A 27,832-nucleotide genomic window follows, 5' to 3' on the forward strand; every position below is an offset into this window, starting at 1 on the left:
TCCCAATGTCAGGATTCAGGCATACTTGCCCACAGGAAAAAAACCCCAAAATATAACTTCCTAGAATTCCAACTACATAGGGAGTCAAACTGATTTCAGCAGGCCAGCTAAGAACCTCGAACAAACTCAGAATACATTTTCCCCAAAGGCACTGGTTTACAAGTGACTACTGGAACTTGAGCCTATCCATATTTCTGCAGAAGTTTGAATTTTATCTACATACTATTTTAATACAAATACAATCATTAAAAATACTAGATATTTTTCTGTTTATATTTGCATTTTATATTTACGTCACTCTAAAACATATATTTGTATTTACATTTTTATCTACAGTAGAATGTTCTTTGTAGGAAAGCAACATTCAAAAATACATATTAACAAGATGCAAAGAGACCAAAGTAATACAGTACCTACAACTCATCACCAATAATATGTGTTAGGCGCTAAAGATAGGCAGGATAGGCATATATAAAACATAAATGAGAAGTCAGGGCACAAATGTGAAAAATAAGGGAGGCAATAAGAGTCCTAAGAAATAAAAGCAAGGATGTATACTGATGGACTAAAGTTATTGCCTATACTTTATAGGAATTTTCCTATACTTTTAATTTTCCCAACAAGGAAAGAAAAGGCTTTTAGACAATCTGAACCTGTAAATTCTGGTGAAAGTCAATGTCTTTACAGTTAAAATGTTCTATAAAATATATTTAGATATACTATATTTCTACCCTATTTCATAAAACAATTTTGTTCAATTCATTTACATATACCTTTAGCAACAGAGCTTTCTTCGTCACAAAAGCCAACATGAGTTATTTAACATAGGCTTACATAGCACATCATCATCATTTTGGTATATGTCATTTAAGTTACAAGGCTTTTTAAAAGTACATGATGCTGTTACTGGAAATTCTGCTTATAATAAATATCCATTTGCATTTCATTAGGAAAACTGTTCTTTTTCCATTCACATCATAAATGCATATTCCTATCTCCATAACTGAGTAACACTGTTTTACCTTTAATAATTTATTATGACATTCAATACTTGCAAATTATTAAGTTATAACCCTAGTAATAGTTACTATACCTATTGATATGTTAAGTTTTTTAGGACTTTAACAAAAAAAACATGTTGTTGAAAACACAAAAAAGCAACTGGGTGAAAAAAGTAACTGAGCAAGCAGCAGGTAATATAAAAGACTTTGTAACGACTCTGATAATATGGTAATTCTTTCTTTGCTGAGGGATAATTGTTGGGGAGTCGGGGAATCTAGCCGTACACAGGCATACCTCTGAGATATCGTGGGTGTGGATCCAGACCACCGCAATAAAGCGAGTCACATGAATTTTTTGGTTTCCAAGTGCATATAAGTTACATTTACACTATACTGTGGTCTATTAAGTGTGCAAGCATTATGTCTAAAAAAAGGAACATATCTTAATTAAAAGATACTGTGCTAAAAATGCTACATCATCTGAGCCTTCAGTGAATCATACTCTTTTTGCTGGTAGAGGTTTTGCCTCCATGCTGATGGCTGCTGACTGATCAGGGTCGTGGATGCCGAAGGCTGGGGTGGGCGTGGCCATTTCTTAAAACAAGACAGCAAAGAAGGTTGCCACATGGACTGAATCTTCCTTTCATGAATGATTTCTCTGTAGCATGCAACACTGTTTGATAGCATTTTACCCACACTCGAACATCTTTCAAAATTAAAGTCAATCCTCTCAAACCCTACCACTGCTTTAACAATTAGGTTTTTGTAATATTCTAAATCCTTTGTCATTTCAACAATGTTCACAGCATCTTCACCAGGAGTAGTTTCCATCTCAACAAACCACTTTCTTTCCTCACCCATTAAGAAGCAACTCCTCATCTGTTAAAATTTTATCATGAGGGACTTCCCTGGCAGTCCAGTGGTTAAAACTCCATGCTTCCACTGCAGGGGGTGTGGGTTCAATCCCTGGTCGGGGAACTAAGATCCCACATGCTGCGTGGTGTGGCCAAAAAAAAAATTTTTTTTCTTATCATGAGATGGCAGCAATTCAGTCACATCTTCAGGCTCTACTTCTAATCCTAGTTCTCTTAGTATTTCCACAACAACTGCAGTTACTTCCTCCACTGAAGTCCAGAACCCCTCAAACTCATCCATGAGGGTTGGAATCAACTTCTTCCAAATTCCTGTTAATGTTCAATATTTTAACCCCCTTCCATGAATCACGAGTGTTCTTAATGGCATCAAGAATGGTGAATACTTTCCAGTTTTTCAATTTACTTTGCCCAGATCCAGAGAAATCACTATCTATGGCAACTATGGCCTTAAGAAATGTATTTTTCTTTCTCTTTTTTTTTGCGGTACGCGGGCCTCTCACTGTTGTGGCCCCTCCTGTTGCAGAGCACAGGCTCCGGACGCGCAGGCCCAGCGGCCATGGCTCACAGGCCCAGCAGCTCCGCAGCATGTGGGATCCTCCTGGACCAGGGCACGAACCCGTGTCCCCTGCATCGGCAGGCGGACTCTCAACCACTGCGCCACCAGGGAAGCCCAAGAAATGTATTTCTTAAATAATGAGACTTGAAAGTCGAAATTACTCCTTTTTTAAAAAAATATTTATTTATTTATTTGGCTGTGCCGGGTCTTAGTTGGGGCACATGGGATCTTCACTGCAGTGTGGGGGATCTTTAGTTGCGGCATGTGGGATCTTTAGTTGCAGCATGCAGGATCTTTAGTTGCAACATGTGAACTCTTAATTGCAGCATGTGGGATCTAGTCCCATGACCAGGGATTGAACCCGGGCCCCCTGCATTGGGAGCGCAGAGTCTTAGCCACTGGGTCACCAAGGAAGTGCCCAAAATTACTTCTTGATCCGTGGGCTGCAGAATGGATAGTGTTAGCAAACATGAAAAAAAAAAAAAAGAATTTCATTGTACATCTCCATCCGAGCTCTTGAGGGGCCAGGTGCATTGTCAATAAGCAGTAATATTTTGAAAAGAATCTTCTTTTCTCAGCAGTAGGTCTCAAGAGTGAGATCTACTGTTGAGACATAAAATATACAGTAAACCATGTTGTAAATGGATGTGCTGTCACCCAGGCTTTGCTTTTCCAATAGAGCACAGGCAGAGTAGATTTAGCATAATTCTTAAGGGCCCTAGAATTTTTGGAATGGTAAATGAGCATTGGCTTCAACTTAAAAAGTCACCCGGGGCTTCCCTGGTGGCGCAGTGGTTGAGAGTCCGCCTGCCGACGCAGGGGACACGGGTTCGTGCCCCGGTCCGGGAGGATCCCACATGCTGCGGAGCAGCTGGGCCCGTGAGCCATGGCCGCTGAGCCTGCGCATCCGGAGCCTGTGCTCCGCAACGGGAGAGGCCCTTGAGCATCTTTTCATGTGCCTGTTGGCCAACAACAGTGAGAGGCCCGCATACTGCAAAAAAAAAAAAAAAAAAAAAAAGTCACCAGCTGCACCAGCCTCTAATGAAAGAATCAGCCTGTCCTTTGAAGCTCTGAAGGCAGGCACTGACTTCTCTCTAGCTATGAAAGTCCTAGGAGGCATCTTCTTCGAATAGAATGCTGTCTCATCTACACTGAAAATCTGTTGTTTAGTGTATCCACCTTAATTAATGATCTTAGCTGGATCTTCTGGATAACTTGCAGCTTCCACATTAGCACCTGTTGCTTTACCTTGCACTCTGACGTTACGGAGATGGCTTCTTTCATCAAGCTTCATGAACCAACCTCTGCCAGCTCCAAACTTTTCTTCTGCAGCTTCCTCACCGCTCTCAGCCTTCACAGAATTGGAGAGTCAGGACCTTGCTCTGGATGAGGCTTTGGCTAAAGGGACTGCTGTGGGTGGTTTGATCATCAGGCCACTCGAGCTTTCTCCATATCAGCGATAAGGCTATTTCACTTTCTTGTCATCCGCGTGTTCACTGGAGTAGCACTTTTAATTTCCTTCAAGAACTTTTCCTTTGCATTCACAACTTGGCTGTTTGGTGCAAGAGACCTAGCCTTCAGCCTGTCTCGGCTTTTGACATGCCTTCCTCACTAAGCTTAATCATTTATAGCTTTTTATTTAAAATGAGAAATTTAAAGTGAGACAGTTTCAGTTGAACACTTAAAGACCACTGAAGGGTTATTAATTGGCCTAATTTCAATACTGTTGTGTCTCAGAGAATAAGGAAGCCTGAGGAAACCGAGAGAGGTGGAGAACAGCTGGAGCAGTCAGAAGACACGTTTACCAATTGTTTGCTGGCTTATGTGGACACGGTTTGTGGTGCCCCCAAACAACTACAACAGTAACATCGAGGATCACTGATCATCACAACAAATAATGAAAAAATCTGAAATACTGCAAGAATCACCAAAATGGGACACAGAGACACAAAGTGAGCTAATGCTGTTGGAAAGATGGTGCCATTAGACCTGCTTGATACAGAGCTGCCAAAACCTTCAATTTGTGGGGAAAAAAAAACACAGTATCTGTGAAGCACAATAAAGCAAAGTTCAAAATGAGGTTTGCTTGTATTAAAATATATATAGTAATATGGCAGACTAGAGACAGAATGCTACAAAACAAAAGATGGTGAGAAAGAAAAAAACTGGAATGTACATTAACAGCAGAGTTTTCCCTCAGTTTCCATAATCATCTTTAGATCACTATTCAGAACAAAAGGAGGGTAACAAACAATCATCACATAATTCCAAAAGATTCTTCAAACAATTCCTGTCTACAATTTCTCAAAGATAGCACACTGAAATTCTAGAAATTTTTCAAAAATGAAGGTAACAAACAGGTATTGGTCCTCAAATAGAATATCCAACAATCCAAACTCTATAGATGGAATTAATGACACAAAAATCCTTTCTAAAACAAATTCACGCTTTCCTCTATGTTGAAATGGTTTTCTGATGAGATTAAATTCCCAAACCATCAAGCAACAGCCAATCTGAAGTATCGTAAAAAAAATAACTGATATACATCTGGAAATTATAATTGGTTATTAAAATATGTCAGAACAGCAAATAAAAACTGGAATATAGAGATATTCATGCATCTAAAATAAAGAGACCAGTACACATTTATCTTTCAATATTATCCAGATGGTATTATCTAGAGACTGATTCTGTTCTTTACCAAAAAGCCCCCCAAATGAAATTATAAGAACATTGAGAGGCACCAATGTTTTGTTTTTAATTTAAAATTTTTTTTTACAATTTTTAAAGGTAACTTTTCATTTACAGTTATTACAAAATATTGGCTATATTCCCCATGTTGTAGAATACAACAATCCTTGAGCCTATCTTACACTAAGAGTTTGTACCTCCCACTCCCCTGCCCTTATATTGGCCCCCCCCCGCCCCACTGGTAACCACTGCATCTGTGAGTCTCCTTCTTTGTTATATTCACTAGTCTGTTGTATTTTTTAGATCCTACATATAAGTGATATCATACAGTGCTTGTCTTTCTCTGTCTAGCTTATTTCACTTAGCATAATGCCCTCTAAGTCCATCCATGTTGCTGCAAATGGCAAAATGTCATCCTTTCTTATTGCTAGGTAGTATTCAATTATATATATATATACCACGGCTGCTTTATCCATTCATCTGTTGGACACTTAGGTTGCTTCCATATCTTGGCAATTGTAAATAATGTTGCTATGAACATTGGAGTGACTATATCTTTTCCAATTAGTGTTCTTGTTTTTTTTCGGATATATACCCAGGAGAGGAATTGCTTAGTCACACAGTAGTTCTATTTTTAGTTTTCTGAGAAACCTCAAACTGTGGAAAATACTGTTTTCCACAGTGGTTGCACCAATTTACATTCCCACCAACAGTGCAGGAGGGTTCCCTTTTCTCCACACCGTCTCCAGCACTTTTTTTTTTTTTTTTTTTTTTTTTATTATTTTTGGCTGTGTTGGGTCTTCGTTGCTGCACGCGGGCTTTCTGTAGTTGCAGCGAGCGGGGGCTACTCTTTGTTGCAGTGTGCGGGCTTCTCATTGCAGTGGCCTCTCCTGTTGTGGAGCACGGGCTCTAGGTGCCTGGGCTTCAGTAGATGTGGCTTGCGGGCTTCAGTAGTTGTGGCTCACGGGCTTAGTTGCTCCATGGCATGTGGGGTCTTCCCGGACCAGGGCCCGAACCCGTGTCCCCTGCATTGGCAGGCGGACTCTCAACCACTGTGCCACCAGGGAAGCCCTCCAGCACTTTTTATTTGTGTTCTTTTTGATGATAGCCATCCCGACAGGTATGAGGTGCTATCTCATTGTGGTTTTGATATACAGTTCCCTATGATTAGCAATGTTGAGCATCTTTTCATGTGCCTGTTGGTCAACTGCATTTCCTCTTTGGAAAAACGTCTACTCAGTTCTTCTGCCCATTTTTTAATTAGCTTGTTTGCTTTTTTGACGTTGAGTTGTATAAGCTGATTATACATGTTGGATATTAATCCCTTACCAGTCATATCATTTACAAATACTTTCTCCCATTCAGAAGGTTGTCTTTTTGTTTCGTTGGTGGTTTCCTTTGCTGTGCAAAAGCTATTACGTTTAATTAGGTCCCATTCGTTTATTTTTGGTTTTATTTCCTTTACTTGAGGAGACAGATCCAAAAAAATACTGCGGCGATTTATGTCAAAGACTATTCTGCCAATGTTTTCCTCTAGGAGTTTTATAGTATCCAGTCTTACATTTAGGTCTTTAATCCATTTTGAGCTTATTTTTGTATATGGTGTTAGAGAATGTTCTAATTTCATTCTTTTACATGTAGCTGTCCAGTTTTCCCAGCACCACTTGGAAGAGACTGTCTTTTCTCCCTAGTATATTGTTGCCCCCTTTGTCGTAGATTAATTGACCATAAGTGCATGGACTTACTTCTGGGCTCTCTATCCTGTTCCATTGATCTGTGTGTCTGTTTCTGGAGAGGCACCAATGTTTTGATTTACGTGTTTTTCTGAGTAAACCTAACCATCCTGGAAAGAGAATGGGATATCCTATACTAAGAACTATCTTGATTCATATCATAAATTAGTAACTTGACATTTTGCTGTATGAATCACTCTTTTAATCGTTTAATCAGTCTAAATAAATCCCTGAGTGAACTGATAAAAACAATTCATCTAAACGGTAAATATGAGGACCAGAAGCTATCTCATAAAGTCCAACGTAAATTGCTTGACCTATTTCTTTTTTTTTTGACCTATTTCTTTATTCTATTTGTTTCTGATATATTCTATTGAAACAATTTTTCAGGATTCATAGTAAGTGAAAATAAGAAATCTGTCAACATGACTTTGCAATTCTAAAGAACGGAAGCTAGGTTACCTTTTTACTATACCTCACAAAACAACAGTTCAAGATATATTCCGTGAAATTATTTTATAGGCAAACCTATGTAAAATAATGGGACTCTTCTTGCACTTGTTAGCTATACTCCTATAAAAGTAGTGTACTATACAAGCACAAAATAAGTAACAACAGTTCAAATTTAAGGCTTAAAACTCAAAAGAATTTAATTCAATAACAAAAGCATTAAGCCAAAGTAAAACTACAAGGATCAAGCAAAAATAAATATTTTTAAATAAAATATGAATATACACAAAAAATTAGGTTATCAAACATTATTACTTGTGTATTCTTTTATGTTTCACTCAAATAGAACGGAATAAATTGCAAGCTGAGGTCCTAACACAAGAATGTAAGTCGGTAAAATTTATAATTAAAAGTATACTAGCTCTCGGGCTTCCCCGGCGGCGCAGTGGTTGAGAGTCCGCCTGCCGATGCAGGGGACACGGGTTCGTGCCCCAGTCTGGGAAGATCCCACATGCCGCGGAGCGGCTGGGCCCGTGAGCCATGCCCGCTGAGCCTGCGCATCTGGAGCCTGTGCTCTGCAACGGGAGAGGCCACAACAGTGAGAGGCCTGCATACCACAAAAAAAAAAAAGTATACTAGCTCTCATGAGAGTACTAACAAAACCCATATTTCGTTTTTGCCCTGAGCTCACTCAATTGGCTTGAAACAGAATGATGGTATTGCATGCTATATAATCCACTTCTTCCTTTAAAAGTAAATGCTAAAATAGGGAATGCATCACACACTAGACGTTAGGTGAGATAAATATGAAAGCTGCCTACCAGAAAAAAAGAATGGAGAGCATAGCTTATCTTACTACCACCATTTCCTCAGTTTCCATAATGGCAACTCTGACACACTTAAATCAATAAATAAGAGTTTTATTCATTCATTCAACATATATTTACTGAACACCTATTAAGCCCCAGATATTCTTCTAAGGACTGTAAACACCGCAATAAATAGGATCCTTACTCTCCTTGAGCATCTTAAGGAGGATGACTATTGTTTTACCAAGTGCTGGGTACTTTAAATGGATTGCCTCACAACAATCCTTTGAAGAAAGTGCTATTATTATTTCTATCTTACAGATAAGAAAACTTAGACAATGAAGTCATTGCCTGAAGCCGGTAAGTGGCAGAAACAGGATTTACACCCAGTCTGACTCTAGTGGTTAAGAATCTGAGTTTTTAACCACTACACTAGACAGTCTCCCTCCAAGGCAGTGTTTCTCAACTTTTTTTTTTTAATTATTGCTCTCCTAAGGAGTCTCTTTAGGCATTTTTTCCCTAATTACTCCCTGTGAAATAATAAAAAATACATAGATTGGCTTCTGTCCCCAGTTCTTGATACAGAGCTCCTAAAACCCTTGCGGTTTCCTAAATGATAAGAGCGCAGGAGCATCTTCTGTTCTAATATTTGGTCTTTGGCTCTGGTTCCTGTCACCTAAATCCCTTGGAAGTTCCTGGGTGATGGGAATGCCTTTTGTTCTAATGAGGTGACTCTGGGTGGACTCCTGGATGGGGGCTGGTCACCAGAAAGACCAAGCCATGATTGGAAGCTTGGGATTTTCAGCCTCATCTCTCATTCTCCATAGGGGAGAGGGGCTGGAAATGGAGTTAATAATTGATCATGCCTATGTGATGGAACCTCCATAAAATCCCAATAGTATGACGTTCTGAGAGTTTCCAGGTTGGTGAACACAGGGAGGTGCTGGAGGGTGGCACACTCACAGAGGGCATGAAAGCTTCGTGCTCTTTCCCGCATATACTGCTCTATGCATCCCTTCCAGCTGGAGGTGCACCTGTATCTTTTATCATAGCCTTTTATAATAAACTGGTAAACAGTACGTAAACTGTTTTCCTGAGTTCTGTAAACCTCTCTAGGAAATCAATCAAACCTCAGGATGGGGTCACGGAAGCCAGCGATTTACAGTCAGTCAGTCAGAAGCACAAGTAACAACCTGGTCTTTGGACTGGCATCTTAATTGTGGGAAAGAGGAGCAGTCTCGTGGGACTGAGAACTTAACCTGTGGGATTTGACGCTGTCTCCAGGTGGACAGCATCAGAGTTGAATTAAACTGTAGGACTCCCAGCCAGTGTCTCAGAGAATTGCTTGTGTGGGGGAAAACCCCACACATCTGGTGTAAGAAGTGCTGTGAGTATAGCAGTGTGAGAGTAAAGGAGAAACACACAGAAGTGCAGGTTTTCTAAACACTGCCCCTCAAGAAAGTTTACCACCACAGGAACACTGTATATCTATATGTACTGTGTGCACATCTGTACTTTGTACACAAAAATATTTGACAACCACCCCCCAACCCAAGAACTAATTTTTGCCCCCTTGAGGACAACAACATACCCACTAAGAAGGAATGCTCTAGAGCAAAGTTTCGCAGCCCCAGCACTGTTGACATTTTGAGCCAGATAATCTTATATGTTGCTGGGGGCTGCCCTATGCAATATAGGATGTTTAGCACCTTCCCTGGCCTCTACCCACTAGAAACCAAGAGCACCGCTGTGCCAAAGTTAGGTTAGAATTTCCCGAAAAGTGCCAGTCCTTGAAACAACTGCTTCTCTTGCTGCTATTTACCTATTCATAAGGACTACAGTTCCAGATTTTGTTCATAAAAGACTGTAATGGACAGGATATAAACAGACTGCAAATGTTGCATCTCTGTAGCTGGAGTGAAGGAGCACATGTAATAGTAGTAGCAGCGGCAAGAAGAAATAGTATTTTATATAAACACAGCAAGGAAAGAGGCCTGTATAAGACCAACTAGTAAAAGGATATTACATTTTCGTAAAATCCATTTATAATACAGGCATACCTTGGAGATATTGCAGGTTTGCTTCCAGACCACTGCACTAAAGTGAAGAGCACAGTAAAGCAAGTCACACAAATTTTCTGGTTTCCCAGTGCAAGAACATATGTGTATATATATATATGTATATATATATATTTACACTATACTGTAGTCTATTAACTGTGCAATAGCATTATGGCTAGAAAAAATGTACTTTTTACCTTATTTTTTTGTACTTTTTACCTTATGTATTTTTACCTTAATGTAAAAATACTTTATTGCTAAAAAATGCTAACCATCATCTAAGCCTTCAGCAAGTCAGAATTTTCTTGCAATAGTAAACAACAATCACTGATCACCATAACAAATTTGATAATAATGAAAATTTTGAAATATTGTGAGAATTACCAAAATGTGACACAGAGACACAAAGAGAACAGTGCTGTTGGAAAAACGGCACCAAAAGACTTGCTCAATGCAGGGTTGCCACAAACCTTCAACATGTTAAAAAATGCAGTACCTGTGAAGCGTAATAAAGCGAAGCACAGTAAAATGGGGTATGCCTGTACATTCTATAGAACAAGGCTAACTAACCTCTCCCACCAAAATGATGAGTGAGACAAATTACCTCACTTTAACTATATGTGAGAACCGTAACTAAATCCCTGGGAGGTTTATAATGGGCTTCCACTGTATTCATATAATGTGCTAGTTGGGAAGGGGAGCCAAGATTAAAGATATAATTAGATGGTGATTTCAAGGCCAGCTCTGAGAGTTCTAGATTCAGAATACATATTGAAAAAGATCCAGGGACACTTAGTTCATCCCAATCAATCACAAGTAGGCTTTCAGAAACACATTAATCAGAAAAGCACCGTGCAAGACTGTGGAGGAACACGGTGGAGGGTGACCGTGATGGTCCTCCGGAGGCCAGAGGGAAAAACGGCAGAGGCAATCTACATAACCCTGAACCAGTGGTTTAACTTCTAGGAGCCTCTGTTTCCTCATCAGAAAAATAGGGATAAAAACAGTATCTTCATTTCACAGGGCTACGATGAGTATTTAGTGAGAAAACTTGAAAGGAGATAGTGCATGGGCATATAATAGCACAAGAACTATCTGACGTTGCTAATAATGCTTGAGCAATGTAGTGACAAATGTGAGATAAGCAAACAAAAAGACCTCTAAGTAGAAATGGTTCAGAGAAAACAAAGATTAACTACAAAAAAGAAGATGACGTAGGTAAGACTTGTGAGACCTCAGAATACACAGAGGTAAACATTAGTCTGATAGTGAACCACCAGAAGTCACTGGAAAATGGACAAATACTTCCATAACATAGTAAAGAAAAAAGAATCTATATTCCAAAAAAAACTTAGTATGCTCAATGGTAAAACACTAAAATTCCCATTAAAGAAGGGTACAAGGCAAGGTTGTTCGTATTTTCAACATTATTTATTACATCAATAGATATGTAAAGTACCATACCAAGCAATTACACAAGAGAAAAAAGTATAAATATTGGGAAGAAGTTAAAATTATTATTTACAAATATAATTGCATATCTGAAAATCCTTTTAAAATAAACAGAAAACTTATTAGAAAGAATAACCTAATTCTACAGTGTCTGGTTGCAAATTTAATAAATTGAAATCAATAGATTTGGATGGGATCCTGGAACAGAAAAAAAGGACATTAGTTAAAAAAAGAAAGAAATCTGTACAAAGTACAGATTATAAGTTAATAATGGTGTACTAATATTGGTTCATTTCTTGTGACAAATGTGCCACAGTAAACTAAGATGTTAACAACAGGAGAAACTGGGTGTAAGATATATAGGATCTCTCTGAACTATGTTTACAATTTTTCTATACATCTAGAACTATTCTAAAATAAGGTTTTTTAAAAAATCATGATTTTTCTTACATAATAAGCAACAATCAGTTAGAAAGAATTGGTTGCACTTACAGTAGTGTTAGAAACTCAAATCTAAGAATAATAATCCTAAGGGAAAATGTGCAAGGTTAACATAAAGAAAACTTCTTTTAAAAAAAATCTACTGAGGGACATAAAAGAAATGAAGAGTTCACCTTCACTCAATATTATAAAGACATCAAACTTCCCTCCCTAAAGCAATCCAAAATTCAATACTTTTCAGTAAAAAATTCAGCAACATCCCTGGGAAATGTAACAAAACGGAGGAATAAACATGCAAGAATAGCCAAAGAAATAACAAGAAGAAGAAATAACAAGGTAAGACTATTACTAAGAAGGAAAAATACATAAAACTAAGATTACTAAAAAAAGTATGGTATTGGGCTTCCCTGGTGGCGCAGTGGTTAAGAATCCACCTGCCAACGCAGGGTACACGGGTTCAAGGGGACATAGGATCATCCCTGGTCCGGGACGATCCCACATGCCACGGAGCAGCTAAGCCCGTTCACCACAACTACTGAGCCTGCGCTCTAGAGCCCGTGAGCCACAACTAATGAAGCCCGCACGCATAGAGCCCGTGCTCTGCAACAAGAGAAGCCACCGCAATGAGAAGCCGGCGCATCACAGCGAAGAGTAGCCCCCCCCCCACCGCAACTAGAGAAAGCCTGCACACAGTAACAAAGACCCAACTTAGCCAAAAATAAATAAAAGAAAATAAATTTATTTTAGAAAAAAGTATGGTATTCATGTAAGAAAAGACATATTGATAAAACAAAATGCAAATACCCCCAGAGAAACTTAGATTAGAAAGGTGGCATTTAAATCACTGAGAAAGACAGGATTGTTTAATACATTAGGTTGATTGGGACAATTGCCTATCAAAAAAAAATTTTTTTTTAACTAGACACTCATATATTGCTTACAGCAAAATAAATTCCAAATTGGATGAACTATAAAAACTATTAGATGTTTGCAATTAGATTACAGAGGACTAACATATAATTAATTCTTAACATATAACCTAGTAGAAAATGGATAAAGCATATGAACTACTACAGAAAAATAGGGAAAAAATGACCCTGAAGCTTATGAAAAGCAGCTCAATCCCACTCAAAGTAGGACAAATGCCAATTAAAACCACTCTAAGATACTATTTCTTACCTATGAAAATCGCAAAACTATGTGAGGCTGTGGCACACAGGAGCACTAAGAGGCTCTGATACACTGCCTGCAGGCATGCCAGTTAAGTGGTACAATCCCTCTGGAGGGCAATTTGGCACTCTCTTTCAAAACTACAAAAGCATTTACCCTGTTGACCAACCAATCTCATTTCTAGGAATTTATCTTAATATTATATCTAGACCCATGTGAGATGACATCTGTATGATTATTTCCTGCAGCATGGTTTGTGTTAGCAAAAGTCTGTAAACAAATTAAATATCTATCAGCAGGTAACATGATAAATAATATATCCATGCAATGCATTACTATGGAACTATTAAAAATAAAAAAAATAAACCCAACAAAAGTCCAGGACCAGACAGCTTCACTGGTGAATTCTACCAAACATTTAAAAACCTAATACCAATCCTTCTCAAAGTCTTCCCAAAAACAAAAAACAAAGGAACACTTACAAACTCACTTGATGAGGCCAGCATTACCCTGATACCAAAACCAGATACCACAAGAAAAGAAAATTACAGGCCAATAACACTGATGAATAGATGCAAAAATCCTCAACAAATCAAAACCACAATGAGATATCACCTCACACCTGTAAAAATGGCTAATATCAAAAAGACAATAAAGAGCAAGTGTTAACAAGGATGTGGAGAAAAGAGAACCCTTGTGCACTGTTGATGAGAACATAAACTGGTACAGCCACTATGGAAAACAGTACAGAGGTGCCTCAAAAAATTAAAAATAGGGCTTCCCTGGTGGCGCAGTGGTTGAGGGTCCACCTGCCGATGCAGGGGACACGGGTTCGTGCCCCGGTCTGGGAAGGTCCCACATGCCGCGGAGCGGCTGGCCCCGTGAGCCATGGCTGCTGAGCCTGCGCGTCCAGAGCCTGTGCTCCGCAACGGGAGAGGCCACAACAGTGAGAGGCCCGCGTACTGCGGAAGAAAAATAAAATTAAAAATTAAAAATTGAATCACCATATGATCCAGCAATTCCACTTCTGCATATTTATCTGAAGGAAACGAAAATATTAACTCAAAAAGAGATATGCATTCCCATGTTCACTGCAGCATTGTTTACAATAGCCAAGACATGGAAGCAAACTAAATGTGCATCAATGGATGAATGGATAAAGAAAATGTGATTATATATATAATGGAATACTACTCAGCCATAAAAAAGGAAATCTTGCCATTCGCAACAACATGGATAGACCTCGTCTGGCATTATGCTAAGTACAAAAAACCAGAAAGAGAAAGACAAATACTGTATGATCTCATATGTGGGGTCTAAAAACAAAGCAAAACAAAACGCAGACCATAGATACTGTATAAAGCACAGATTGGTGGTTGACAGAGTTAGGGGTAGGGGGTGGGTGAAATGGGTGAATGGGGACAAAAGGTACAAACTTGCCGTTATAAAATAATATATCATGAGGATGTAATGTACAGGTGATTACAATTAATACTACTGTATCATATATTTGAAAGTTCCCAAGAGAATAAATCTTAAAAGTTCTCATCACTAGAAAAAAACTTCCTAACTATGTATGGTAAAAGATGTTAACCAGATTTATTGTGGTGATCATTTCACAACATATACAAATATTCAAACATTATGTTGTATATCTGAAACTAATATAATGCTATATATCAAGTATATCTCAATTTAAATAAAACACTGAGGAAGCCCAGTTGGTACTGATGCACAGGTGTTTAAGATATATTAAATGGTGGGAATCAGGCGCATAGCACAGGGAGATCAGCTCTGCGTTCTTTGTGACCACCTAGAAGTGTGGGATAGGGAGGGTGGGAGGGAGACGCAAGAGGGAGGAGATATGGGGATATATGTATATGTATAGCTGATTCACCATGTTATAAAGCAGAAACTAACACACCATTGTAAAGCAATTATACTCCAGTAAAGATGTTAAAAAAAAAAAAGATGTATTAAGTGGAGGGAAAACAATATATAGAATGCAGTGGTGGGGGACTTCCCTGGTGGCGCAGTGGTTAAGAATCCACCTGCCAATGCAGGGACACGGGTTTGAGCTCTGGGCTGCGAAGATCCCACATGCCACGGAGCAACTAAGCCCGTGCGCCACAACTACTGACCCTGTGCTCTAGAGCCTGCGAGCCACAACTACTGAGCCCACGTGCCATAACTACTGAAGCCTATGCGCCTAGAGCTCGTGCTCCGCAACAAGAGAAGCCACCGCAATGAGAAGCCCGCGCACCGCAACAAAGAGTAGTCCCCGCTCGCTGCAACTACATAAAAGCCCGCGCGGAGCAACAAAGACCCAACGCAAACAAAAATAAATAAATAAATAAATTTATTAAAAAAAGAATGCAGCGGTGGGAGACGGAGACAGACATTTGAATTTGCGCCTGTAAGCTGCGGTGGGATTCACAAGAAACTATCCACAGTGGTTTTTTTTTTTTAATTTTATTTATCTATTTATTTATTTTTGTCTGTGTTGGGTCTTCGTTTCTGTGCGTGGGCTTTCTCCAGTCGCGGCGAGCGGGGGCCACTCCTCATCGCGGTGCGAGAGCCTCTCACTGTCGCGGCCTCTCTTGTTGCGGAGCACAGGCTCCAGACGTGCAGGCTCAGTAGCTGTGGCTCACAGGCTTAGTTGCTCGGCGGCATGTGGGATCTTCCCAGACCAGGGCTCGAACCCGTGTCTCAACCACTGCGCCACCAGGGAAGCCCCCACAGTGGTTTTTTATGGGAGGTAGTGCAGGTGGCAACTGGGAAGATGGTGGCAGATATGAAAGAGGGATTTCACCACCTTTTAGTTTCTTTTTTATTTAACCATGCAAATTTATCCCCAAATTTAAAAATTATTAGATGAAAACATGATTTTTACAAGTTTTTAACAGGGAAGGTCTTTACCACAGGAAGAAAAATAGCAAATGTAACTACTAAAAATGTTACATTTATATGCTCAAAAAACTCAATCAGGGCTTTCCTGGTGGCGCAGTGGCTGAGAGTCCGCCCGCCGATGCAGGGGACACGGGGTTCGTACCCCGGTCCCGGAAGATCCCACATGCCGCGGAGCGGCTGGGCCCGTGAGCCATGGCCGCTGAGCCTGCGCGTCCGGAGCCTGTGCTCCGCAACGGGAGAAGCCACAACAGTGAGAGGCCCGCGCACCGCAACAACAACAAAGAAAAACCTCAATCATACACTTAAAAGACAAATTATGGGAAATTTTTAATACATAACAAAGAGCTAATTTTTAAACATACAAGGGGCTCTCAAAAATCACTTAGAAAGAACATGACTTTCAAAAAAGGATAAAGGATGCAACAGGCAGCTAAAAGAAAAAAGATATGTCTACTAAGCCTATGAAAAGATACTCAAAGAACCTATTAATAAAAAAACAAAAATTAAAACAAGATGCCAGTTTACACTATCACATCAAAAAGACATAATAACCAATGTTGGTGAAAACAAAGGGCAACAGGTCCTTTCATACACTAGTGAGAATAAAAACTGGTACATTTTCTGAGGTATAATTTGACCCAGCAATTTTTCTAGAAACTTATGCTGCGAACTTCCAGGTGTAAAATCTTAGATATACAAATGTGCACCACACTATTGCCACAGCGTTGTTTGCTTTTATTCTGGACCCTTACTTTGGATTATATGTACTTTTATTTTGGATTATGATTACCACATGGAACAATTTCTACAACTAGTAATATTTTCACATGATAAAAAACCTAACAATGGCTTTTTAACTGGAGGGTGAAATGCTCAAGAATTATACTATACTGGGTAAAAAGCACTATATAAGCATTACTATTATCAGTACCATAAAAGCCCCCATTACAGCCAGAGTCAAAGTTATTCAGTAATTTATTCACTGCTGAAAAAAAGGAGATGAGTTAAACCAGCAACCTAAGCAGGAAACAATAAGGTATTTTCAGACAGTCACAAATAATAGACTAAAACTCCCAGGTAGTGACTGTTAGCATGAGGTGTTCACCAGCAATCACCTACAGGCTTTTTCTGTTGGTACATCCAGGGGGAGTGGCTTTTCAAAATACACTTGCCTGGAATCTCCCCCAGATACTGATTTATTGGAGTAAAGCAAAATAGGAATGCAGGCAAATTAATTCCCAGTTATTAGATGGTGGGCTTTTTTTTTTTTAAGAAGAAAGGTAATGGCAGCTCTGTCCTATGTTATCTCTTGTGTAGAAGCCTGTGTCATATGGCAGGCCAGCAATTCTCAAGTGAAGTATCATGAGAGACACTAGTAAGGAATATAAAAAGAATTCCTAATAATCTTCCAAAGCTGCTGAGTAACTTCCTTTTAAAAGAAAAGAAAAAGCAGACTCAGGATTATCTCAACATCAGCCTCACGCCAGCCTGTGTTGTGATGTGCACCTTGCTACAGAAGGAAGAGGGATAAGCGGTTACTCAGAATGAGCAGAGGAGTGGAGGGCAGGTAGTTTGAAACCATCCAATGGAGAATTCTAATTCTGCTCACCCCACTAGTGAGCAAAAATATATAGTTATAATTAGCTGAAAGCCACCTGCCAATGCCTAGGACAGCGTGAAGAGCTATGTGGTGCACTTTGTGATTTTAGTTACTTTGACTTTCCGTGTTTTACCTACAGATATTCTTTAATAAGGAAGAAAGCCAAGATAGATACACAGTGAAAGTTTGAGTACCACTGACATTGCATAATGATGTGAACAAAAACGATGCTATAAACACTTGTCAGCAGTTGTGTAAGATTACCAAATCAAAGGCAAAGCCAACAATGAAAGGGAAATTTGGAACAAAACACTAACCATGTTAGATATCATGTTAAATTTTATAAATTCTAGGAACTATAACTTTGAACAATTAAACAAGGTTTAAGAAAGCTTTAACATGTTGGATATATTACAATAAAATACTTGATAGCAGAGCAAACCATTACACCCAAGAACACCTATTCTTTCACTAAATGATCTTCTCCATAGAACAAAGATTCACTTGCCTGGTGGGATGATTATGGGAAATGATGTTCCAGCACAAATAACAAACCTTATAAAGGTCCCCCACCATAAGGCCTACCACAGTGCCCAGCATACAGTCAAGGTTGTGAATGTACGAATTATCCTCTGCATAAAGCCTTCTAGGAAATAACTGCATCCTCCTTCCAATTCCTGAACACTTTACGACACATAAGGGATTAGTCACAGTCTACCTTGTAATATGGTTGTGCATTTGTCTCATTGCTTCTAATTTATAAATTAGGGAAACAGCATTATAGGAGGAAGCTAAGACACTGGTGTCCATTTTGTGTGAATGAGGTCTAAAGTCTTTTTCTTCTTTAGAATTATTTCATGTCATACAATTCTTCATACGTAAAATATCTCAATTCAAAAACAGCCTCACATAGGTTAACGGTCAATGCTTGGTTTAAAAATCATTCAGAATACTCTCCTCTTTTCTCCATCTAAAATGTACCTATCACAGACATATAACCTTTCACTAATTTTTCTTATAAGACACAATTTGATTAATTGTTATAAATTGTAAAATTCCTCAAAGAATAGAATCCCAGCATGGTAAGGGAAAACAGAAAGCAAGCGCCATGTTAAAGATGATGATACTAAATGCAATACAGTATCCTAGGCTGGATCCTGAAACGGAAGAGGGACACTAATGGAAGACTGGTGAAACCCAAATAACGTCTACAATTCCACTAGTACTGTACTGATGTTAATTTCTTCATTTTGACAAATGCACCATGGTTACGTAAGATTTTAAGATTAGAGGAAGCTGGGCAAAGGGTATATAAGAATCTCTATACTATTTTTGTAACTTTCTTGTAAACCTAAAATTATTTCAAAATACAAAGTTTTTAGGTTGACAACTATGGTGCTTGGATCTGTTTAGTTTATGTCTAGACAACTTTCAGGGAGTGAGGAGGATTAGGAAAACAGCCACATACATGATTCAAGTTTCTCAAATTTGTGACTAATATTCCTGCCTATTCTCAGGGCAGCTGGCACTCAGGTTTCTATTTGGTTTGTACAAAGCTCTACAAATAGGACTTTTTTTTTTTCCCTTAAAATCTCAAAAGGAAATGGCTTGCTTTCCCCTAGGTTTTCTTTTCTTTCTTATTATAACACAAAGCAACAGAGACTAGCACCAACGGTACAAGTTATAAAACATGCAACCCTTCAGGTTCTCATGATAAAGGAAGGAAAGGAAGTGTGAACTATTTTACAATTCCAGCAAAGAAAGCATTTAATCAACTTTTAAGGGGACACGGAGAGGAACCAGAGGAATCAGAATCAGTAACTATTCCACTGTGGTTTGGTAAAATTCATCTGAAATGCTAAAGAAGTCAACAGTATAGTAGAATCTACAGAATACTTGTTGTAATCTGTGCTTTTCCATACCATTACTCTATGCTATCCTAGTGTTACTACCCCGGTGTCCCAGATGTCCTAGCCCACCTACAAAATAATTCTCTGTCCTCCCCAGCTATGCACAGAGACACAGGAAAACCGTTTGATTTAACTCAGATAAAATAACAGAAAGACTCAATCAATCTTCTCTCAAAGAAACATTTCTGCTTGTTTACCAATTACCTAACTGTGAAAATTATCTGAGTGCAGAGAATAGGAAAACTCAAATAGAAGTTGTTTTGTGATATATGTTAGTGCAGTTAAACATCCTTAGCTTGGACTAAGAAAAGTTTGGATTAAAAAGTACTTTAAGACAAATTCTGCCTATTATCAAAAACAGAATATTACTGAAATCATTTATTCAACATTCCGTTGAAAAAGAAATTTACAACCATTGACACTCTTTTTTGCAAAGTGTTGAGAAGAGCTGGGAAGACAAGTACTCTCAATCCTGTTGATGAAAATTTAAATTAGTACTGCCTCTCAGGAGGGCAATTTGGCACTTGTTACCATTTTCTCCTTTTCAAAAACTTTTTCCTTGGCTTCTGTTATGGGTTCCTCCCTTCATTTTCCTTTTACCTTTCTTGTCTCCTTTGCTGATTTTTAACTGCTGTTAGGCTTTGGAGTTCTGGCCAAGCCATTTTCTTATTAATGAATTATACTTTCTCCCCAGATATTCTAGTCTGTGGCTTGGACTGTCCTCTATAATGCTGATAACTTCCAAGTAAACATTTACCAATCTTCTTTGCTAACTGCCCCCAGACTAGGATCAATCCCCTGACTAAAAGCTCAGGGTCATTCTGTACTTAGCTTTTCACAACAATTCTAATGCTTGTAATTGTTCATTATCCCCAAGCTAGACTTGAACTTCCTTGAAGGCAAAAGCTGTGTTTTGTTCATTTCTAATCATTCATTTCATATTTGAGTTCTCACTATGTGCTTGGCACTGAACTAGGTCTTGACAACACAGCAGTAAACAAAAAGTCTCTGCCCTCTTAGAGTTTATATTCTAATGGGATAAGAGAGACATTAAGTAATAAATATATACCAATTTGTAACAAGTGCTATTAAATAAAGGAGGGTAGGAGGGCTAGGAAGTATTGTACGAGCTGGGAAGTTGCTATTTTACAGTGGTTATCAAGGAAGGCCTCACATATAACTGAAACCTGAAATAAGTGCAGCATGTTAAGTCACACATATATCTGGAGGGGAGGAGTCATCCAGAGGGAGAATAGCAAGTGCAAAGGCCCTGAGGCAGGAACACAGTTATTGTGTGGGAAAAATTGTAAGAAGGCAAATGGAGTGGGGGGGGGTAAACACATGGGAAGGGAGGCTCTGAGCTGAGTGCCACGATCTGACTTACGGTTTAAGGAATCACTCAGACATCTTTATGAATAGAGAATAAAGAATGGAAGCACTGACCCTCATTAGAACACTGCAACAACCCAAGAGAAACATAATGATGGCTTGAACCAAGGGAGTGGTGATGATGATTAGCTGGATTCTAGTTAGGTTTCGAAGACAGAACCCACAAGATTTGTTGCTGAACCGGATGTGAAGAGAGAGGAAGAGAAGAATCAACGAGAGCTTTTTAAAGGTTTAGGAAAAACAGAGTTGCCATTAACATAAACAAGAAAGTCAGAGAAGCAATTTTATTTTCCCAGAACCCAGCAAATTGCCCAGCACACAGCAGACATTCAAATATTTATTTGTGAATTAAATTTAACTGAATAAACTCCCAAAAAGAAGCAGTGAACTCAGTGCTTTCCATTTGCTCTAATAATGCCTTAATAACACCAAGAGTCTTAGCTGAGAACCAGCTTCAGTTTTAAATTTACAATTCTCTTGGATATAAAAGAAAACTGCTATAAAGAGCTCTGTGACAGCCTGAGGATTCTTACACCCAAAGTAATTAACCTGTTCATTAATTATGTCATATTCCTGGAAGATAGAGAAGTGCAAATAGAACTAACTCCCTGGGCCAGAATTAATGGAAAATTATAACACTTTGTGATAAATTCTCAGAAAGTGACAAGACTGAACAAGTCCCCTAAAGAAATAAGCCATCAGTTACTCAGTATTTTTTTTAAAATGGCTTTTTTACCTCTAGCAGCAGGTCCCTCCCAAACGATTTCAATGAAAAATTAAAAGTTGTTGAGAATGTGAAATTTAGTACATCTTCCTCCACTTTTTCTGCCAAGTAGTGTAAATGAGCTTCACTTAGGAAAGAAATGGGTATCCTCACCAGATTTTCTAATCCAGCACCCTTACTACAGCTCCACGAAGAACCACAACGTTAGCAGAAATACATTCAAAGGCATTCTCCTAAAATAAATAGTTACCAATCTTTCCTCCCTTCTGGTTATTTTAAAATTTTAACTGAAGCGTTAAGTATCACCTCTCTTCCACATTAGTCTCCCTAATGCCCCACCCTAACCCAATGTGTTTTAAAAAAGAAAATGCGCTCACAACTTTCGGTGAAAATATATCTTAAAACCCTAGATCGTTCGGAGAAACTGATCGTACTGAATTCATCAACAGGCAGTACTTTCCTTTCTTCCTATCAGTCAGTACAAGGCCTTGAACCAACCCAAACAAATCTGCTGAAATGCCAGCCAGATTCCCCGTATCTCCCCCGCTCCCTACCCCCAAAGCTGGCCTGGAAATAAAAGCCACTGGCCACGGAGCCGAACAGAAAAGAACCACTGGTAAGCAAAAACAGGATTTTGAGAGGCAGGAAGGGCGAGAGTCAGATTTTCAACCACTACGTCTAAGCGAGTAAGAGCCCGGACTCCCCACAAAATACATTCCGCACCGAGCGGCACACATTCTTCCCTGCGGCTCCAAAAGCTCCGCACCCGGATTAGAGGCGAGGTGGAGGGAGAGTACTCCCCGGAGAGGAGGAGCGAGAACTGCCTCAGGGGCAGGGAGTGCCCCAGGGGTGTCCGGCGCCCGAGGAACGGAGCGCAGATAAGCACGCGCGCCAGGGACGGATGCGGCGGCCCTTGGGAGCAGAACGCTCGGCGCCCACCACCAGACGCGGAGGCAGGGAGCCCCACTCGGGCTTCACCCACCCGGCTAGAAAGGCTGGAGAGGGCAGGATCAGGAACCCCGAAGAAGGGGCCTAGGAAGATACCACTTCCCAGAAAACGGGCTGGGCGCCCGGGGGCGGGAGGCGGAGGCTGCTGCTGATTCGCTTCTCCTGTCATCACTGAAATAGGGGAAGCCCTCCAGGGAGAGGACAGTGGGGAGCACGGGTGGGGGAGGGGAGCACCAGAGCGAGGGGGGCGGCGGGCCCCTAGGGGACCGGGGCGCGGGATGGTGGGGGGCGCGCACCGGGAAGGGGAAGAGGGCGTACCCCCAGCCCGGAGCCAGGGAGGCGCGACCGCCCGCCGGACTCGGGAAACCCGGCCCGCCAGAAGGGTATGGAGCCGCCCTCCTCCCCGCCCCCACACTCACCATGTAGAGGGTGAAGGGCAGGCCGAGCAGAAAGAGCCACAGGTAGAGGTGCAGCGCGTTCACGAAGGTGGCCTGGTGCGGGTCGTAGTACCAGCCCCCGCTGAGCGCGGCCCACACCCCCTGCCGGAGGATCTGCAGCGTCTGCGACCCCATCCCCACCCGGCGCCGCCGCCGCCGCCGCCGCCGTCGCCGTCCCCGCCCCGGCCCCAGCTCTGCCTTGGTCGCCGGAGCCCGCAGCTGCCCAATCTATCCCCCTCCGGAGCTCCGGGAGAGCCGGCCGGCGCTTCTGCGGTCGCTGGGGTTGCTGCAGGAGGAGGAGGAGATCGAGGAGGAGGAGGAGGCGAGCGGCGGGGCGGAGGAGAGCGGAGAAGAGGTGGGGACCGGCCTTCGGAGCGCCGCCGCCATCTTGTTTCCTAACACCCGGAGCTGGAGCCAGGCCCCCGCCGCCCGCGGCCCGCCAGCGCCGCTGCCACCGCCGCGACCCCCGCCAGCCGCCAGCCCACAGCCTGGCGGAGAAGGAGGCCCGGCGCCCGGGAGGCACCCGGAGCAAGCCGCGCCCCCTCCAGCTCCTCCTCTCCTCTCCTCTCCCTCCGCCCCTTGATCCGGCTCCCCGCGGGTGCGCGCAGCGCCTTCGCAGCCGCGGGCTCCTCCTGGTGGCGCCCGGGGGAAGCGCGAGCGGACGCGAACGCGGGCCCGGGCCCGGGCCCGGGGGCGGGGCTGCTGAGGTTCCGGGGATAGCGAGTCGAGGCTGTGGTAGACCCCACTGCGCTCCCGGTACCCGAAGCTGGCAAGTTCCTTCACCAGTCCAGAAACCGGGTCTTCCACCCCCCGAAACCTTGTCAGCATCCTGGCTGACGAATTACGATATTTATTAAAGGCCTAGGAACAATGAGGCTCATATCTGAGATACTCCTTGAAGGCCGGAAAGGATTAGGTACAGCTGATGACGGTTGAAAACTCACAAACGCACCCACTTTGAGCAAGAACTGTGTTGGTCCATAAAGTGAGCTGGAGGCCCTTGACTGAGAAAAATAACCACGGCCAGGATTGGACAGATTTACTACTTCCAAAGACAGATAAATTAACAGAAGTTGCAAGAGGTGTAAAGGTATGGGGTGGACAGGTTGATCATTGTACACGGTGATTTTATTTTTTAACGTGCTGTAACTTGTAGCCATTTTTATTAATGGGCCAATTTAAACAGGGTTGAAAGATTAACGGCGTCTCCACCCCAAGTCACAACAGGGTCTCGTACTTTTCTTTTTATAGCTGTAAAATCTGGGAATCATTCTTGGCTCTGTGTAATGTTTATATGGCATGTCTGATCTCATTGAATAAAATTTTTTTAAAAAGAGTTTGAAGTTTGAGTTTATGATAGCAATAAATGTACTCTCTATTCCTGGATTAAAGTTGCTATAATTAATGAGAAAAGCAAGAGAGCCAAAAGAAATCCGTGGTGACGTTTTAAGAAGAATATTGAAAAACAATTGCAATACCTCCCAGAGTCACACCACTTTACAGTTCAAACATTTCCACACCCATTTCATTTGACCTTCACAATACTCCTGTAAGGGCAGCATACAGGCTAGCCTTACTTTATGAATTAGGAAACCCAAGCACAAAGAAACTAAGTGATTGCCCAAGTAGTTCTCAGAAGTGGTTGAAAGACCTCTGGAACCAGCAGTCATCCTAACTGCATGGACTGAACTTTGGAAGTTTATTTCTCAGCACTCTCCACCTTATCCATTCAGATAAGAGTTTGAACTGGTCAATAACTGCTCAGCTTCTGGTCACCTGTGGCCAGTTTAAACGTATGGCCAGTTGTTCTCAAAGTGTAATCCCAGGACCAGCTGTGTCAACATTGCCTGAGAACTTGTTAGAAACAGAAATTTTTAGGATTTCCCTGGTGGTCCAGTGGTTAAGACTCTGTGATCCCAATACAAGCAGCCAGGTGTTCGAATCCCTAGTCAGGGAATTAGATCCTGCATACTGCAAGTAAGAGTCCCAGTGCAGCCAAATAAATAAATATTTTTTAAAAAAGAATAGTTTATTTTAAAAAAAGAAATGCACATTCTCAGGCATCCAGAGAAACTCTGGGTGTGAAACCTAGCTATCTATTTTAACGAACCCTCTGGAAGATTTTAATATACCTTAAAATTTGAAACTACCAATGTAGAATACCATCCCCAGCCTTGATTTGTTCGTTTCCTTATAAGCACAAAGCCATGAAGTTCCAATAACATGAAATTGAGAGACGTGAATGAACGTGAATGAACACTGGCTAAAATATACTTTAAAATATATTAGTATGTCTAAAAGCAAAATTAAGGTTAAATATGCAATTTTACAATTAAGAGAGTGGCCTTGAGCCTTTGTCACAGACACAAGGTATTGTCAAGTGTTCATTTGTTTCTCCTGAAGAAGACAGGAAAGCTGTCTAAGCAGCTTTTGGAAGTGATCCCAAGCTTTTCCAACACAAAGGAAGATGTAAACAAGGATAAAATTCCAATACCACATCAGTTTCCACTCCAGCAAATATCTGCTGTAGTTTAATGTAAAAGGATTAACTGTAATTGGGATGAGGTAGACTGGAAGAAGTGGAGACCAGAACTAGATACATCCATGGAATTGGAGGCAGACCCATCTGTCGTGACGAGTGTGCAGCCAGAAGACAGTATTTGGAGGGTATGTAACCGGCAGCAACCAGGAAGGCAGCCAGGATAGGCTTGTTCAACACAGAGGATGCGAGTGTGGTAAGCCAATGGGCAGCGGCTACGCGGCCTTGGGAAATCCAGGAGCAGACAGAAATTGGGGAATCATGGCAAGCTTTAAGGAAATGTGTTGCTTATAGCAAGGCCCCAGCCTCAGTACTGTCTTCCAGGTCTGGATTTCTCTCCCTTTGGGGAATTGATGAAAACAAGTAGAATTCAGGTCCTTGAGAGGAGGTACTGGGCAAGTATGGAGGACAAGGACTTGGGCTCAAGGCAACAAGACAAGTATCCAAAGCCCAGATCTGGCAGACAGAGGGAGACTTAGAAACAAAGGAGGCACTTAATACCTAGAACTGAGACTGCATTTCACACTGACCATGGTTACTTCATGCTGAGGTCCCAGAGTATTAATATAGAACTCTAATTCCCCTCCAGTATGGCTGGGTTTGATCCAAGAGCCTAGAAGTGGGAGTCACATGGCACCAGCCACTGCGTAAAAAAGGGTCAGTAGGATGAGCAAATCCAAGAGATAGAAAAGACAGTTATAGACTTCATCTTTGAGCTCTGGACTGGTAAAAGCATTTTAGAAAAATGCTAATTAACTGACGTAGGGAGGTAGCCATTGAAAGAATTCAGTGAAATGGATGACCTTTCCCAGAGACGGACTCAGTCTTTGGGGTGAGGGTGGGAGGCGAGAGAATGCTGCAGTGCTTTTTATCTGTAGCTTTCAAAATTTTATGAATGTTGCCACAACAAGCTTCCTATTTTAAAAACAGGAAGCCGAGGCGCAGAAAGGTAACATACCCTATCATACCCATAAAATACAAGAGCAGGACAAAAACTGAGGAATCTAATTTGCTGAATGTTAACCCTCTTAGCCATGCATAAAGCCATCAATAATGTGACACTTAGGCTGTCAAAGTTAGCAGCAATGACTTACTGCCAAACCACCACCTGACATGTGTTCATCTTTCAGCTAATTCTATTAAAATTGTACTTCCTGACCAGGCCCCTTGAGGACTCAGAAGGCTCTGACAGTGGATGCTCTCTCCTGCCTGAAAGGGACAAAGCTGAGTGTGCAAAACCTTCTAATAACCCCCACCCAAGCCCACCTCAGAGCAGAGGCATACAGACTGCAGCTCTGGTCAGTTTATGCGGTAGCAATGATCCACTTAGACATCATAGCCTCATGTCCTGCCGGCAACCTAAATGTAGCAGGTACCCATGTCTTCCTCTACACACATGCCCCCCAGACCAGCCCTTCTTATTTATTTCTCTTGGTGAAACCAACATTTTCCCACTCGCTCAGGCTTAGAACCTCATACGCCCTCCTCCATGTCTAGCTTCCTAGGCTTTCTCTGGCTCAAGCCTTCCTTTACACGGCCAGATCAATCAATCTGGTGAAAACTCTCATAAACTCAGACCACATAGCCTCCTGTTGCCTCCAATCTCTCTTCAAAACCATTTTGCATTCCACCAACAAATTAATCTCCCCAATCCACTTTGCCCATGCCCCTCCTTTTCTCAGAAGCTTTCAATTCCCTTCTGGTGCCTAGAGTACTAAAGACACACTCGTTAGCCAAGCATTCGAGGTCCCCTACAACCTGAATCCCTGTTTTCTCTAACTTAGCTCCCGTTATTTCCTAACATAAAACCTTTTAACATGAATATCAGCATACACATTTATTTATTTTTATTTATCAGCCCATTGATTTAGCAGTTTCTGCCTCTATACTGTTACTGATGCCATGTGCCTTACCTAGAAAACCTTACTCCTCCATCTGTCTACTAAGATTCATTATGACTATTTCAAACCCATTCATCTATTGTTTGAATAGCCTAGAGTACTCATATGTTCCATTCTTTTGGCACCTAAGTGTGTACTTCTTTATATCCCTCCAACTAAACTGTACATTCCTTGAGGGCAGGGCACTTCTCAGCCTGTCACACAATGCCCAGTAGCAAGCTGTTAAGATCAATTGA

General features: G+C 41.2%; 1 protein-coding gene across 6 annotated transcripts in view; it reads right to left on the reverse strand.

Moving 5' to 3' along the window:
• The window catches only part of PCNX1 (pecanex 1), a 171,087-nt gene extending 147,709 nt beyond the window's left edge, over window positions 1-23,378 (reverse strand). For 4 of the 6 annotated variants that reach the window (XR_010942113.1, XM_067731811.1, XM_067731819.1 and 1 more), the window contains exon 1: window positions 23,139-23,378. Coding sequence is in view for 5 of the 6 variants with exons in the window: in XM_067731811.1 (XP_067587912.1) it covers window positions 23,139-23,291 (153 nt within the window). In the remaining variant the exon portion in view is untranslated. The remainder of the gene's footprint in view (window positions 1-23,138) is intronic. The other 2 variants (XM_067731833.1, XM_067731825.1) reach the window with 2 other exon arrangements.
• Between the last annotated feature and the right edge of the window lie 4,454 nt (window positions 23,379-27,832).

This window comes from Pseudorca crassidens, chromosome 1, assembly GCF_039906515.1.
Source record: "Pseudorca crassidens isolate mPseCra1 chromosome 1, mPseCra1.hap1, whole genome shotgun sequence".
Classification (NCBI taxonomy): Eukaryota; Metazoa; Chordata; class Mammalia; order Artiodactyla; family Delphinidae; genus Pseudorca; species Pseudorca crassidens.